Source organism: Vigna unguiculata, chromosome 8 (assembly GCF_004118075.2).
Source record: "Vigna unguiculata cultivar IT97K-499-35 chromosome 8, ASM411807v1, whole genome shotgun sequence".
NCBI lineage: Eukaryota > Viridiplantae > Streptophyta > Magnoliopsida > Fabales > Fabaceae > Vigna > Vigna unguiculata.
Genome location: NC_040286.1, coordinates 2,719,685 through 2,736,918, shown reverse-complemented (window position 1 = coordinate 2,736,918; position 17,234 = coordinate 2,719,685). Strand labels below are relative to the sequence as shown.

General features: G+C 33.0%; 1 protein-coding gene across 1 annotated transcript; it reads right to left on the bottom strand.

Moving 5' to 3' along the window:
* Positions 1–5,011: 5,011 nt before the first annotated feature.
* On the bottom strand, positions 5,012–16,785 carry LOC114194013. The gene is made up of 8 exons (XM_028084042.1): positions 16,410–16,785; positions 13,125–13,867; positions 10,535–12,306; positions 8,602–8,825; positions 7,860–8,457; positions 7,693–7,774; positions 5,752–5,799; positions 5,012–5,408 (listed from the first exon to the last, which is right to left on the bottom strand). The coding sequence occupies exons 1-8, from the start codon at positions 16,768–16,770 to the stop codon at positions 5,205–5,207; spliced, it is 4,032 nt and encodes a 1,343-aa protein (XP_027939843.1). The 5' UTR covers positions 16,771–16,785; the 3' UTR covers positions 5,012–5,204.
* Positions 16,786–17,234: the final 449 nt, after the last annotated feature.

Sequence of the window (17,234 nt, the reverse complement as noted above, 5' to 3'; positions counted from 1 at the left end):
TTTTCCATTTGATGAAGAATCACGAATACTCATAAATAACATTTATACTCATCAACAACATCCTCTTCTGTTTTTGTGATTTCTTGCTTTAATGAGTATGTTTTTTTTTTTTTATAAATATTTTTTTTTATAAATTTCAACACTTTTAATTGAATGTTTATTAAGAATTTATATTCTATTTAATATTTTAATATTTTTAAATAAGTTTTTCTCATCAATTAAATAATATAACACTTTGAGTTTTCAAGCCAAACACCCTAGACTTAGATAACAAAAATAAGATGATATTTTTTTATAAAGCTAATTAGGATAAATACTTCACTTTTTTATTCTTTTTTATCCAAGTTTATAATACTTTGAAGACTATAAAATTAAACGGTCACATAATTTTAATTGATGTCAGCAATTCAATTAGAAAATATAAATATTTTAAACATTTAAGACAGAACAGTTTTTTTTATTAAAAACTCAATTAAAAATATTTAAATTTTAAAACTTTATTAAATTATTTTTTTTTTATATAAATAATAAAAACTTAATTAAAAGATATAACAATTATAAATATTCAGAAAAACCCAATATTTTTGTAAACATTCAATTAAAAATATTTCAATATACAAGAAACTTAAAACTTAGAGAATTAGCTTTTTATTTTTACTATATATCTCTTTTCAATTACAATTTTATCATCTAAAAATCTCAAATCTGAATGTTTATAACAAAAAGAAAAAAAAAAGCTCGACTCCAATGACTTTTATATTATTAATTTAATGATAATTTTTCTTATTTGTTCTCCTGCTTTCTAATATTTAAATAAAGAAAAGAAATTATTTGATACCGTTTGAGTGTAAAATAGTTTTTATGATGTTGATTATTTAACACTTTCTAAAAGCATAACTTTCAATCCAGATTATTGAATAATATTGACAATTAAATAAGAATGGCTTAAAATTATAGAATATCATATGATTTTTTTCCAAAATTAATATGTATAATGATGAATTGCAACGTTCATTTATTGTCTTGACAAATCTTGAAAAAAATGGGATGTCACTGTAAATGAAGGTTACGTTGTTCTTCAAACTGATAGTAGTAATTTACCCTCTTCTCCTTAGTAATAGAAGGAGTTAGTTTTGGTAACTCAAGCAAATCTATGGGTTTATATTTAGTATCTTAGAAATTGAAGTGTGAGTTTAAGTTATATATATTGATTAGAAATGAGAAAGTAGAGCAGTATATAAAGATAAAGATTTCGATATATTGTCTTGAGATTTTAAGTTGATAATGGTGTTATACCTTATGGGGTTGGACTCAGATTTTATTTGGTGTTTGTTCTCTCCAATAAAATTCTCTATGTAGACTTAGTACTAACAATGTCTCAAAATTTAAGTTTTCAAATAGAATACTTACTGAGAAAAAAAAATAGAAACTCTTTTCAAAAAATCTATTTATTAATCATTTCTAATTTTTCTCTTTCTAAAACACAAACATACTTTATTCTTGAACGTTTTTCGGTGCTGTGCTAGGTAATGAACCACTCGTACTAAAGTGATATCCTTAGAATTTTTGCAATATAAAATGGAATATATATAACGTTGTATATGTTTGAGCTTTCGGTAGATTCCATGCATGAAATATAGTAATTCCATACACAAGATTTTAACGTATTCCAATAACAAAGAATGGACTAATATACTAATTTAACAAAGATCACACTTTTTAACAGTGGAAAATTTGAAAAGGTGTACAAAAGATAATTGAAAGAATATTGAAAAAGTCAATATTCTTTATTAAGAAAAATTGTATGTTGCATTAGGTAATCAAAACCAACATCCCAAGACTTTTCGAAATTTGAACAGAATATGTTAAAGTTGTATGTCTAAGCTTTCGGTAGAAGTTAAGATGAAAGTTGTATTTCAATAAGTTAACCATTTTTTGTTTAACAATAAATATGTTCTTTTTGTGATTGAATTTAACTATTGAAATAATTTAGTGCAATAATCTTAACAAAATTTTGATTTGATAACTATATAAAATGACATAAAAGTTTTTGGTAATAAAATGAATGTGCTATTTTTATGATTAAATATGTCTCTATTTCTTAAATTTTGAGTTAAAATTAAAATTCATCCTTTAAACTTTTGATATTTAAATTCTAAAAATAAATGAATATAATATATTTATGCATTTAATTTATCTTTTACCAGTTAAACACATTATAGGTTGTCATTTAAACGAAAAAATATCAAAAAGTATAAATAATTTAAAGGTTTGTCTAAAATATCGTTTAACACGTCAAAACAATATAATATAATTGAACAGGTAAGAATATATATATATATATATATATATATATATATATATATATTAAATCTTAAAGTTTAAAGATAAAAATATATCAAAATTTAGGAAAAAAAAATATTTTCACGTCAAAATTAAAAAGATATTTTATCTTGTTTAAAAAATAATAGTTATCTACTAATTATTCCATAGTAAAGTGTAATGGTGATTAGTTGTTTGTTGAATTTGAACGTAATCTTGGGGTTTTATTTGCAAGGCATCTTTTGGTGAGAGTTCATTGAATACAAAAGCTAAAATGAAGTTGATGGTAAGAAGATACTGATTCCCCATTGGAAGCCTTTAACTACTCACTTTTCTTTCATCTTCAACATAACCAATTCATTGATTAATTATAGTATATGCAGAAGATGGGGAGCATGATGAAGAGATGGTCCTTCAAGAGGCTCAGAAAGGAATCAATGAGGAAGATGAAGCTTCTGAGGTCTGCATTCAAGTTCAAGAACCTTTATTTGCCACTCTCCTTCATGGACTGCGTCATTTTTAAGATTGTTTTTGCGTTTGAGACTCTTATGTTGCTCTTCATGCTCTCTTCTTTTTACCTCTTTTGCGGCTGCACCTTCTAGTAATGCTTCGTGAATCACCACAGAAGCATTATTTTTTTTTTCTAATACTTCTTGGTTAGATTCTAGCTGAATGTTAAATACAGAAAACTGTACCAGCTTGAGTTGTAAACTACGCCTAATACGTAGTAACTATACATGATATTAACTTTTGTCTGTAATAAGTGTTGAACAATAATTAATGGTTCGCTTCACAGCATCCAATGATGAAATATACTGATAATTATTAAGGAATGTTTACAAAACTAATTATAAATAAGGTTTCTACTGACTTATAAAGTGCTGATAAGATATTTTTAACTATCCTTTAAATTGTTTGCACTTTGTGTCAGAAAAGAAAGTAGAGAAAAAGGTTTGCTTAGAGTTAGAGCATAATAAGTTGATGGTATGGTGGAACTTGAAGAGCCATGGATAGAAGCTTGTGATGATGAGCAAGTTTGTTCGTGTGTGCATGCAAAGTAGGAGTGTGAGATAGGGATTTAGATTCTTCTTCTCTTATGTTTCTCTGTACTTTCAAAATATACTTATGAACACTTATTTCGATGTTTTATAATATATTAAAAAAAATTAAAATACCAATAATAATGTATTTGAAGACATAGTAGAGAACACTACAAGAAAAACCAATAAAAAAGAGGAGCACAACATTGAAATGAGGACATAGGAGCATAAGGGTAGAATAGGGAACTTGGAGTTTAATTAGAAAGATTGGATCCACTTCACTTGTGAAGTGGTGGAGCTAACACAATAAAAGGCCAGTGAGTTGTAATTTACATAATGATATACTATTAGATAATTTCTTTTAGTCTAATCTTTTGATTGTATGATTTTATCTTTTAATAAATAAAATATAGTCTATTTATTTAATGAAAAATTTAGTATATTTTTTTAAAATAACTATAACATGTTTCTTTTAACATTATTCTTACAAAGTTGTTTGTATTTTTTAAATTATTTTGTTTTAATATTTTTTTAATATTTTTCCTACAATATTTCTTTTTGAAATTATATTATTTGATAAAAATATAAATATAAATACGTATGTATGGAAGTGCATATGTTTTCTTAGTTTCAATAATTTCTTTGACATCAATTTAGAATGCTATTTTTCTAGGATGATATCTTCACATGATAAATAAAAAATCGTTCCACAGCTAATTATATTATAATTATATATTTTCTAAACTAAATTATTAATATATCTTATATTTTTAAAATAAAATTGTCAAGTAAATGCTAATTTACAGGGTGTAAAATTCTCTTATCTTTTTTCCCTTTTTACTTTTCGGATTGCTAATTTGAAAGTTCATTACTCGAATGTAATGTTGCGGATTAGAACATAAAATAAGTATAAGAAAAAAAATATTAAAATTCAGAAAACAATAAATTGGATCCAATACAGCACGAGAACTAGTTATCAAGTAATCTAGCACTATTAATGTTTATAATTTTAACTTGTTAATATTTGATACGTACTTTAGTTTTTGAATTTATGGAAAAAAAATAACAAACCACAAAAATATATTATTGAGAAATTAGATGATAGAGTGGAACTATCTAATAATTTATTCTGAGATATTTTACATTTTACAGCACACTAATGATTTTACAAAGGATGTGTCTTTTTTAATTGACACTTTAAAGTATGATTTTATTTTAAAGCATTCAGATTCATTCTACAGTTTATGATCTTCCCGATCCTTACTTATTTGAAATAAGTGTTTTTTTAATGTGTAGAGTAATAACTTACAATGTGTTACAACTTTGGTTACATGAAGTAAATGAAGGAGCAAAAGTTTCTTTAAATGCCTGCGGTTTGGTTTATGCACAAAACATCAAACAAAAGGGAAAACTCCTCGAGACTTGTAAAAATGACTTCATAGAGTGAATATTTAAATAAAACATTGCATTCATGATAAATATTTTTATTTACTTTGCTTTTTGCTGTCGTTTTCCATTAAAAAAAATTAAACTGAATGACAGTTTGCAAAATTGAGAACTTACTAGTAGAAATTTTAAATTTTCAAGAGAATTAAAAAAACATGTTGTGAAGACTAATTTAAGAGTTTATTAAACTTAAGGTGGACATATTGTAGAACTATATCAACAAAAATTTCACATCAGCATTGTTAGAACTACAACAGGATATACAGGCAGTAGTAATAGGTGAAACCTCAATTTTCCGTTTCAGCCACTCTCCAGAAAGAAACTTTACAGCTAAAGCAAACAGCACAAAAAATTTACATTCATTCGCCTTGAGCATACAAAATATGGCTATCAAAATCATATCCACTCAAAGTTCGTTTCTTTGGGAAGAACCAAAGCAATGAGACAATCTGAGGGATCAGGTGCAATAGAAAGCAAAGAGCAAGTTTCAAGTGTGTGGGGGAGAATGAATAGCAGCCTTGCCCATATGGATTTTGAAGCTGGGATTTTAATAACCCCAGCACAGTCCCTCTGCTTTAAGTATGATATGAAATCCTGAAACTGGTTTTCACAAAGGGTCAACAAGAGGAATGGGAATGTTACAGGACAAAACACAAATTCCAATTCTCACCAGTTAGAATGATTATGATGTTAAGAGGATTTAAGAAATAGAGCACCATAAGAGGTTTTTTAATAACAGATTAAGAATATATTAAGTACATCTCAGCAAGGGGTTAAAAGTCGGTCCATTATTCCTTGTTCAGAATTACGCAAACATTTATCAAAGGATTCTGAATAGTAGTAGAAATTGTGAGATAACTTAGTTGCTCCTGGAAGTCCCAGTAACAACATAGACAGGTAAAATAAACCCACCATAACATTCATGAGGAAAAAAAAAACATACCCTTTTGTGATCAGTAGTGGAAGATGGGATCAGACGGCACACTTCCCTCTGCACCAGAAATCAATGCCACAAAGTCAGATTCTGGGAATGATACAGTGATGCACACAACCTCTACAATAACAAAGCCTTATCCACATGGATTACACAACACCATTCAGTTTGGTTATGCATGACAGACAATATCAATCAAATAATTTAAATAATATTGGATACCTGTACACATATTATACAACTGTCTCGGTATCAGAATTATGTCTCCTCTATAAATCTCTGATGTATGTTTTTCTTAAAGTAGCGAATGAATCAATATCGTATTGTGAATATAACATTTTTGTTCAAATTTGGCTAGGATTAGGCCTTCTCAATAAATTTTTTAAGAGGTAAAATCCAGCAATAATATGACAATAACAAATCAATATGATATCAACCATACTAAAAAAAATACAGAAGAAAACCAATAAAATATCAGCAATTCATAATTATAATTATATAAATATAATACATAATTATATAAGAATAGTATATAATTATAATTATTATATCATGTCATATTTGCATCTTGACTTTTAAAAAAATTGTCATATTTATCATTGCATCATATTGTGCTTAAACTGGTTTCACTGCCCATATGACAGCAAGACAGCTCTCGTACATCTCAAGGCCAGAGAAGAGCAAGTAAAACGAAAAACAGTCATTTGGGTGCTATTACTGATTCACTGCTACATTGATCCAGGGTATAAATCCCTTAAAGTCTTAAATGAAAGTTGAACTGGCAAAATATACCTCTCAACCTTCACTTACACGCTTACTTGTGGAGTGTTTTTCATGCAAGCCTATGGTTTTCTGACAAGTAGTGCCGAAGGAAGATGTCATATCCTGCATAAGAGGAAAGGACGACAACACAGGAGACTAACTTCTAGACTACTCTTCCCCTGAAGTTGAGGAATAGTGTAGACAGACTCCATAGACAAGCCTCTTTTGGGTGGTAACTGTTGATATCCCACATCAACTATATACATAGCTTAAGTAGAGCTTATAAAGGCTTGGGTAATTCCTATCGCATGGGCTAGCTTTCGGAATTGAATTAGGTCCAGAAAAAGTCAAAGATGGTAACACACCACAGGTCCTCACTGCTGAATCGCATTGAACAGGACTAGGACACTGAGTTCAGCAATAAGCATTCACTATTTTGTCCACTAATCTGATCTATCACTATCATTGATCCAACACTGGACCATCCAAACCTCTCCAAAATCCACCAGGCAGGCAGCTTTGTCAGTGCAATATAAAAAGAAAATCAATTCTACCTGGATCCATAACTTCCATAGTTGAATATCTTTAACCCCAAAACTTTAATGTTCTATATGCACAATCCTGGGAGAGATCAATGTTGAGACCCTATGGATATGGTGAAAGTAGCACCAAAAGGTTTGAACAGTCCCCGTTTCAAGAACTAACTATTTGGATTGAGTTAGGTTTAGACCTAAAAGTACAACATCCCCAAAATTCGGAGATTTGATACCAACTTGAAAAAGGTGGCTGAATTTTATTTCTAACTCAGTAATTTACAAGGGCTGATTACAAATATAGTCCAATCAAAATTGGTCATGATTATGGAAAAAAAAATTATGATAATTATACCATGCAACAGGTCCTTATAAGTCAAATTGTAGACAGGAGGAAGCCAGAACGTAACAGGAAATAAGATTAACAAGCAAATTAGAAATTACAAGGGAAGCTAGATGGAAATCAAAGCATGCTGACAATGTTTGTGCATGCTATAGTATCTTGAGAAATGTAAACCCAAGAATATAATCAAAGAATCCATCTAATTTAACAGCCTAAGAAAAAACATCAATTAAAAAATTACACACATTCTTGACAAAATGACCATGAGAAGGTTGGAGAGGAGGAGCAGCCAAAGGATGCGGGAAAACTCACTCTATGAGATGGTGTAGCAGCAAATGTTGATTTTACATGTCGAAGATCCGTGCGTTTTGTCATGTCTAATTTTGTGGGCCACCTGCACCAGAGAAAAGCAATATGAATGGACTTCCATTAGAAGAAAACAATATTGACAAATAACCAAGCAACAATGAGTGTCTTACTCAGCAGGCTCGGGTATGGCATTTGAGTATCGGCAAATAGCTGAATCTGCCTTGCACGCATAAATTGTACAGTAATTGACCCCACTTTTACATAGATTCCCCTGCCATTGATACTGCAAAGACTGCTCTGGACATTCTATATTGACTGGTTCTTGGACAGGCAGTGGCGGAGGAGGAGGGGGAGGAGGAGAACTAGGCAGTGGAGGAACCAAGGGAGGCTGAACCTGGGGTAAAGGTGGTGGAGAAGGAGGAAGTGGAGGTGGCATTTCAGGCTGAGGAGGTGGTAAGGATGATAAAGGTGGTGGTACAATTGATGGAGGCACCTGCTGGTTATAGGGATGCATTGGAGTTCCTTGTATCTGAGCAAGTGGAGTCACTGAAGCAGGAATAAAAGGACTTACAACAGCATTACCATGAAAATTATTTGGCATTACTCCTGTGTTGAACTGGCTGACTGGAAAATGATTATTAATTCCCCGATGATCCCATGGACCATTTGGAGGAGCATAAACAGGGTGAGAAAACGTAGATGACTGAATTTGCTGCACTGGTGGGATGGAAGGTCCATGTGCTCCAGAATGTGAAGGTGGAACATTACCTGAGGTAGAAGATAGAACTCAATTTCAGAAACAGGGACAATTGTTCACCATAAAGCAACATATGCACTTAAGTTATTTGATTTGTAATTTCATAACTAAGAAAAAACTGTCCTCATAGACAAATAAAATTCATAGAGCACTACCTCCTTGATGAGGATCCTGAGACAAATTATCATAACCGTCAGGTTTCCTTGCCCCAACCTCTGACATCTCCCTAGAACCAGGAAAGTGCCAGTTTGAATGAGGCAGAGGTGCACTCTGTATTCCACTAGTATGATTTTCAGAATTTATTCTGGGGGACACAAGCTCCATAGGATTGTTCTCGGGTTTAACTGAAAACGGTACAGTGTTCTGATGTCCAGGTTTGCTGTATAGAGCAGGGAGAACAGAACAAGTTAGAAAACACTAATGAATTGAGGACTTACTGAGAGACAATATAAAAGCTGTTGGACTTGGAAGAAATAACAATTCTTAGCCAACACAGTAGTGAATTCAAGATCAATAGACAATGGTGTAAAGTAAAATTAATTTTCATCGCTGGAGAACTGATGTGGATTATGTTATTAGTTTCTGTTATTTATTTACGCTTTTAAATTTCATAATTAGGAATTTTTATTTGAATTTTTTTGTTTAGGAATTTGTTTCTGTTTTTTATCATCTTATTTTAGCTTAAATTAGGAATATTTTTTTGGAGGTATTTCGCCATGATAGGTCTATAAAAAGTTAGTCTAAATATTTTATTATTCTGGATCATAAAATAAGCGGGGTATATGATGATTGGGTGAGAGGAGTACACCACCCAAAACCAGTACACGTCGATTACAATGGCCTGATTTTGATAACATTGTCACACTCCATCTATGTCTCAGCTTTTGTGTTCTTTCTATAACTAGTGCATTTTGAGCTTTACTTTCAGATTCCATGGTGAGACTGATATGTCCCAGTGTCCCAAACAGTGGTGCTACACTATAGACAAACACAGTGGGAAAAGCTTGGACTTGCATCTAATAACACCAGCTTTCATAATTTTGGTTTTTTTTTTCATGAAAATTAACGCAACATTATCATTGTGTCCCATATGCTCAACCTATGAGGAAATGAAATTTCAACAGACACGCTAACACTTGCCTCAGCAATTGTTAGCTTGAACCCAGCATCCTGGGTGCCATCCCATCTAGTGTTCCCATGCACCCATTTGAGATTGTCGATAATAATGTTTTTGGAATGCATATATTAGGCAATTTACTGTTGAATAGTTAGCTGTGGTCTTCAAAAAAAGAAAAAAACTCACTCAATAAGCTTATACTGTCAGGCAAAGGCTCAAGATTAGGTTTTATATCTTCAAAACACCATTTACCGGATTAGTCCTTTTGGCTTGAAGTTTTAACATGCACACTATTTAAAAAAGCTCGAGACAACGAGGATCAAACCCCTAAACACTTGATAACAAAGGTTGTGATATCATGCCAAGAGCCACCTTTCATCCCTCCTAAAAGCTTAAGTTGTTTGGTAAGGTCTCAAGATAAACAGTACGGATCATTTGACCAAATTTTATATCAATGGGAAAATTATCCGTGCATGTTCAATATTGTTTACTATTATCATTTGAAAACTCTTAAAATAGTGGTTAGCTGTAACGAGAAATAAATAACTATCTTTACTCAATATGGAATTTCAAATGTAAAATTCATAAAATACAATTAAGACAGCAAGACAATCTAAACATGCTACTTTTTAGTTTTACATTGTTTTTCTATAGAGGAAAGGGCTTAGTAGTTAGTAACAACATCGTGCCATATTTAGTATATTTTACACTAGAGCAAATAAGACTAGCTAATAATCAATTTGGTTTAGAGTGTATATATATTACATACCAACTCGTGAACAAGTCAAACTGAAAATCCAATTAAAATAATTAAGAAAAAAGAGAACCAGGTGTTCAAATGCAGATATCCTATTGGGTATCTTTTGTTTGGACTTAAGAGAGTATGAGGAAACATTGAAGTTTGGGGCATATGCTTCCACATGGGAAAATCATTAACATGTGTGTACATTATAAAAATGCATCTAGTATACCTGAATTCTATCTGAAAGAACAATCCAGGACAACCACGGAGATTCTTTAGAGTAGAAACTGCTCCATCAATATTATTGCATTCGACAAACCAACTGCACCCCATCTGTGTGCTTGCTTGTGTCAACTGCACAATGGATCCAGCGTTTCCAATGGCAAGATTGCAAATGGACATTAACTCATCATCTGAAAGGAACATAGAGCTACTACAATGTGGAATAGTTATGCACAGAGTGCTGGATGGCACCATATCTTCTTCTCGCATGGAAGGACAATTATTGCCAGTCATATAATTATCATTGAGACCTAGGTTTTGATTAATATTATACTTTGAGCGCAATGAAGCAAGTAAGTTGGACAAGTGAGATATCGCCGTTCGACTGCTATCTGCGGGGCTCCCTGGTAGAGTTCGAGCATGTGGTGATCCAGCAGAATTGTTAACTTGAAGGTCAAGATGGGGAGGGGGAGGGGGAGGGGGAGGTACAGGTCTTGCACCATCCATATAAGCATGCCCAATTCCAACATTAACTGTTCCTGGAGCTGGACCAAAATGCTGATTGTAGTTACTTCTTTCTCTTCGCAGTTGTCTCAGATGCAACATGACAGCTGTAGCTTCTTCAGGCGTTTCAAATTCCATGAGTAATGCAAACTCACAGCTAAGATCAATGAATGCAAGAGGACCCTTGTGTATCATTTTTCTTGTTTCATGCATGACCTCATCCTTGGCCCATTGACTGGGAATATTTCCAACATAAATATGAGAACTAGAGCCAACTGCAACACCATTCATTGCACCCCTAGTTCCAAGCCCAACATCCATGAACTTTACACGGCAAGGGAAACATCCAGGTAAACAGTGTCGAGTTTTTATTGCATCAATGATCCTTCTGTACTCGACTAAGGCAAACCCTTTGACTGGGAAGAAAATAAATTTTTCAATAGGACCAAATCTTTCTAGGTGAAACCTAATATGACTTTCGGGCACATCAGGTCCCACATAACCTATCCATAGCAGCCTAGAAGCAGAGACAATATCCATGGCAGCGGGATCCCCATCACAGCACCACACAATTTGACCTTTTGTTGAAGCAGTTGGTGACATAAAATGATGATTAGGAGATGCCAAAGAATTACTAGCAGAACCACTAGAGGATCTCAACGGAGGTGAACTGAAATTCATACTTGAGACTTGATTTTTCTCTACATTCTGGAAGTCATTTCTACCGTCAAATGAATTACTCCTAAAATTTACTGGTGTTCTAACTGCTGGTGAAAATACTTGATGGCTTACTGAGTCCCTAGGTGTGGAACATCTAACATTTGGCATATTTCCTTCTTCCCCCACCCCAATGCTCATGGGCTTTGAGACTCCATTATCATACTGCAAACCCACTTTTAATGCTGGAGCATTGTCAAGAGAAACTGCAGAGCTATGAGCCATCACATATTTATCAGAAACCTTATCAGTAAAACCATCAGTAGAACCGACATAAACTCTCAAATTGCTGCCTTTTCCAGATGATTCACCAATGCTTTCATGTTCCTCAGAGATTCTAGGAACCATGTACTTCTTACTATTAATGTAAGTAGAAGAATCAGATTTATCTTCATCACTATCTCCTTGACAGTCTTCCAAATCTGTTTGTTGAGCAAACATTCCAAGAATTCCTTGCAGTATTGACATAATTTCCAGTGATGCATTTGGGAGCAAGTCAAGTAACTTCTTACATCTACACAACATCCATTTCCGGAGTTGGGGATCCTTGTCAAGAACCTGTATACAGAATGCCCGGAAAAGGCTTCTAAGTAGGAACCTACTAGAATTAAAATTCCTAACTAACGACAATTAAGAAAAAAGTACCAAGTTTAACATTCTTCAGTGTCACCAGCAATCAATATGCTAATAATTGTTAACAAAATATAAAACCTAAAAGAATAAAGCTCAATCATGGAACTAAAAATAAAACTCAAACCAGAAAATCACATCAAATCATGTCTTTAAAATGAAAAACTATGTATGAAATCATTTTTCTTTGATGAAAACAAGAAAAATTGACGAGAACACCTTAAATTTCAAACAGTACACTACAACATCTTACATTTCTAACAAATTGACGAGAACTTGATACAAATTAGAAACTTTTTATGTGGTTCACATCTTAATGTGGATGCCATAATAGTATTATATAATATATACTATTACATTATACATATAAAACAAGGAAAGGGAGAGAGACTAGAGAGAACCAACAAACCCCAAAAAAAGTAAAAATGGTTAAATTAACAATATCATCCTACACCAGACAACATTTATAACTTTAGTCCCTACATATGATTAAACCTTACAATTTATCACAAAATTGAAAAAGAGTGTTCACAAAAAGGTCCCTGACATTTGTGATTTATATAACAGTGTCAATTTGGTCCCGGTACTTGATATCATCATTATAGAGCAATAATAAAGTACAGAATAAATGTAAAGACTTATGTATGTAAATTGTTAGAACAGCCGTATTGCAGGACAAAATTATAAAACACATACTTTGTATAAATGATGATATCCAACACCAGATTAAAATTATATAGTATTACCCGTATAAGCAAACAGCTCTTGCCAACGGATGAATCAACACCAGAAACATTGTTGTCTCCGATCACAATTTCCTCACCAGCCTCATCATCTCTGATTCCTGACCCAGTAGAATCTGTACACGAATTAGGTCTACTAATTGCGTTATCCAAAAGGTGAACTGTTTTATCATCATCAAACATGCCAGTCACCTGGCTCAAAAAATGCTGTCCTTCATTCTTAGTTCCCTCTTTTGTGGCAGAACCTAAGAGATCCAAACAAGCTGCAAGCAAATCTTTTGGACACGAGAAAAAAATCCGAAGTAGACATAATACTCGAAATTTGGACAGTTTAGACAATGGAGATCCATCCTTCTCTAAAACCTTTTGTTTCAACTCAGAAAAGACCTCGGGGTTATCTTGCACATTCAGGAAATTCTTGTCAATCATATGTAAGACATCCTTTCCTTCAAATAAGGCCATAAAAAAGGTGAGCACATTCTGAAAAACTGCCGAGCAAATTCCTCTAATTACAGCTGATGTTGGTGCCACTGATGAAGCAACGCAGCAGACATCAGCTAGGCCACAAATACAGGCTCTAGCAGTTTCAAATGCAATACCGTTGGAATCCTCTCCTCTACTAATCAATGCCAGACTAAAGTTGTGCATATTAATAACAACTTTAGCTGCAGCTTCCAAGGCTGTTGGACAGTGACATGCATATCGAGGAATAAGATCGGCCACAATTCTTTGTACACTCATACAACCTGTCAAATTACAGAAGCTTCAGTTTGGGAAACAGAGCACTCTATTCCTTCAATATTCTTGGCAAAGAATATAGTTTACTATCAAATTAAGCACCTAATAAGGCAATGAAATCACATGAGATAGAGACATAGCTATTTGAGGTGAAATTGAAACCCAAATCTCTTGAACTTTTAGCAACTACCTTGGCCTAACAGAGAGGGAGACCCCAAAATCCTAGATAATTTACAACAAAAAAGAAACACATCACTGCACACACTAAAGTGGCTGAATGATGTTAGTATTGCGGAAGTGGGGTATTAAGCACTTTTTTTCTCCATTTAACGACAATTGTATACCATCTTCAGTTCTACACATAATCATCTCAGTTTTTCTCTAACTCGATTAATTCCCTTCATTTCAACATTCTCATTTCTGCTACTCCCACCTTTCTCTCATGTTGTACCTTTGGGGCCCAAATTTGCCACCATATAGCATCGCAAGACCATAACAGTACAATAAAACACATGTTTGATAGGTACTTTGCGATAACAGATAATTTCCAATGGTTTTTTCTCTTCATTTTGTATTATTACTCTCAAATATATAAAGTTAGAAACTTGTGATATGACATTTTCTCTCGTATTAACTTCTACATTATATTTCTCTTCATTGAAATGATTAGTGACAAAACAGCTCAAGGAAGATGATGCCGCTCTAGTACTATGTTGAGAAAGAGAAACCGAGAATGAATACAATGAATTTCGTGCGTTGTATATGCACGTGAGTATTCTAATTTGTAATTAATAAGAAATAAGAAATACACTAAAAAGAAACAAAATCAATATCTAGTAATGGAAAATATACGGTAAGATATTTATATCATATCTTCCTATTTAATGTAATCCAATCATATCTCTAACACTCTCTTCTCTTACAAAAATTGCATTGCATATATTTCCTCTTACTGCAACTTAGGCAAAACCCTTTGGCTTACAAAGTTAAAGTTTAAAGTTAACTATTTTGCTTAATTCTTTAATCAAAAGTATATCATCTGCGAAAAGCATGCAAATTAGGGATAAGATTTTTGTGAGTCTCTAACTTCCAAGACTAGATTAAACAAGAACTTGATACTGAGCCTTAATGTGATCACATTTCAGAGGTCCTTTATTTCGCCTCTTGGAGTTTTGCCACTCAGTTACCAGCAATACATGTCATGGAAACACCTCTCTTCTCCGAACTCTTCCAAAGCACTTCTCTTGACACTCAATCGTAATTTTTTTTCAAGTCAATAAAAACCATACGAAATATTCTATTGTACACCTTCTCATAGCAAAAAAAATTGATTTAATGAAATCTTAATCCCTTCTCTTAATAGATGATGCTCCATCACCTTAACCCATAATGTCAAAATATGCCTCCAAACCGGTGCTTCATGAAAGAACTAAACACAGATATCAATTTTCATTTTGTTAGAGAGCAGCTGTTATCCAAGGAACTTAATATTGGATTTATCAGCTCTGATGACCAACTTACAAACATTTACTAAGCCATTAAGAGGGTCTAGAATCCAGTTTAAATGCTTCAGGCTTGGTGTATACAATTTATATACACCAACTTGAGGGGAAGTATTAAAATTCTTATTATTTAATTGTACAAGTTCATAAAGTTGTTTTATGGGAGTATGTATACAAAGCCTAAGGATTAAGTGTTATAAGCATTGTATTGTACACTTTTCATCTATACATATAAAATACATCAGCTGAGAACAATAACTCCCTGATTTTTATGAACTCTAAATTCAAGTGAATAGTATTCAGAACTCTTTCCCCATATTTCAGAAAGAGGATTCTTGCACGCATGGTCTAGACTTCTTGTGAGTTTTAAGGATCAATTGGCAAACATTTTGACCAAGTCCTCATCATGTACTAGGATAGACTACATATGTTACAAAACTGGATGCATGCAATCTGTTTATGCATAACCTTAAGGAAGAGTGTCGATTATTGTCAATCATATAATTGATATTGTTGTTTCTTTCTCCATTTCGTAGTTTCCTCATTTATAAGATTAAGTATCATAGGAAAGTTTTTTGCATCATAGGAAACTATTATAATATCTCTTAAACTTATGGATTTCTTTCTTCTTGTTTCATGTGTGCCTTGTATCTATATGCTAACATGTGTACCACAAAGAGTATTGCCTAATCAATCAATCCAATACAAAGTAGTCAATACTTTTCATTTCAGTCTAAGAGAATCGACATTCGTCACCAAGCGTGAGGAACATTTCATGTTTCAGAGAACATTCCAAGGGAATTGAAACCACGGGCAGCTCCGAAACAAAAAAGGAAATTACTTATTTCATTTCATATACTCGAAACATTGGGCAAACCTAAGTAACGCCAAACCAGGCGAACTTTATGCACAAGATTCCTAATGGATTCTACAGAAACGTTCCTCTCCAGCAATATCACATTCCGATCACAATCAAACAATTGACAACAGTTTAACAATAGTAAGAACCGCTAGTTAATGAGGTGAGAGCGAGAGGAAAAAGGTTCACCTCTGGAAGAAGTTATGAGCACGAGATAACTCTGTTCAAGGTCTGCCATGGCGGAAGGAGCGTCTTTCTGAAGCAAGCAACGCTGAATCCGCTTGTAACCTTCGAAGACGCTTCGAATTTCGTCCTTGTTCCGCCGCTTCGCGAGAATCTCTTCCTGGGACGGCGGGGGTAGGGTTTGCGGAGAGGGAGGGGTCGGTTCGGTTGCAGGAGGCGGCGGTGACGGAGGCGAAGACGGTGGCGGTTCCGGTAAAGGCTCATAGAGCTTCCGCTTCTTAGGAGGCTGCTCCACCGAGGCCATGGCTAGTGACGGCAGGACTTGACTCACGACGCAGTGCACGAGTCCCCTGTGCTCTCCTCGCATTTAATTTATTTACTGTATGAAATTACTTAAGCTCATGTTTTGATTGAACCATCACAGAATAATACAGTGGAATGAATTCCGATCTAACACATTAATTTTATTTTTTGTTATTTATCTATTTTTGTTTTTAAATTTTGTCATGAAATTATTTTATTACATAATTTTGTATATATTGTTCTTCTAATAAATATATGTTAAAACATCAAAAGTGCAATGATGACGATGATTCTTACATAATAAAGTAATTGAATTAATTAGTTTAGGGATTTTGTTACTTTAATCAAACTTAAAATAGGGTATTTAAAAAGGATGAGAGTTTTTTTATTTAAATAAAAAAATATTTTTAAAAGGAGTAAATAGTTAAATTGGTTAATGAAAGGTTTTTGCATGGATTAGTCTTTGAAAAAAAAAAGTTCTAAATTTGAGTTTTGAAATATTCTTCATTTAATTTTTAAATCATTGTC

Excerpts from the sequence above, each read along its gene's own strand:
- LOC114194013 (XM_028084042.1), bottom strand. The coding sequence starts at position 16,770 with ATGCGAGGAGAGCACAGGGGACTCGTGCACTGCGTCGTGAGTCAAGTC. Across the intron at positions 12,307-13,124 it reads AGAGCTGTTTGCTTATACGG|GTTCTTGACAAGGATCCCCA; the intron begins GTAATACTATAT and ends TTCTGTATACAG. Across the intron at positions 7,775-7,859 it reads GCCATACCCGAGCCTGCTGA|GTGGCCCACAAAATTAGACA; the intron begins GTAAGACACTCA and ends TCTCTGGTGCAG.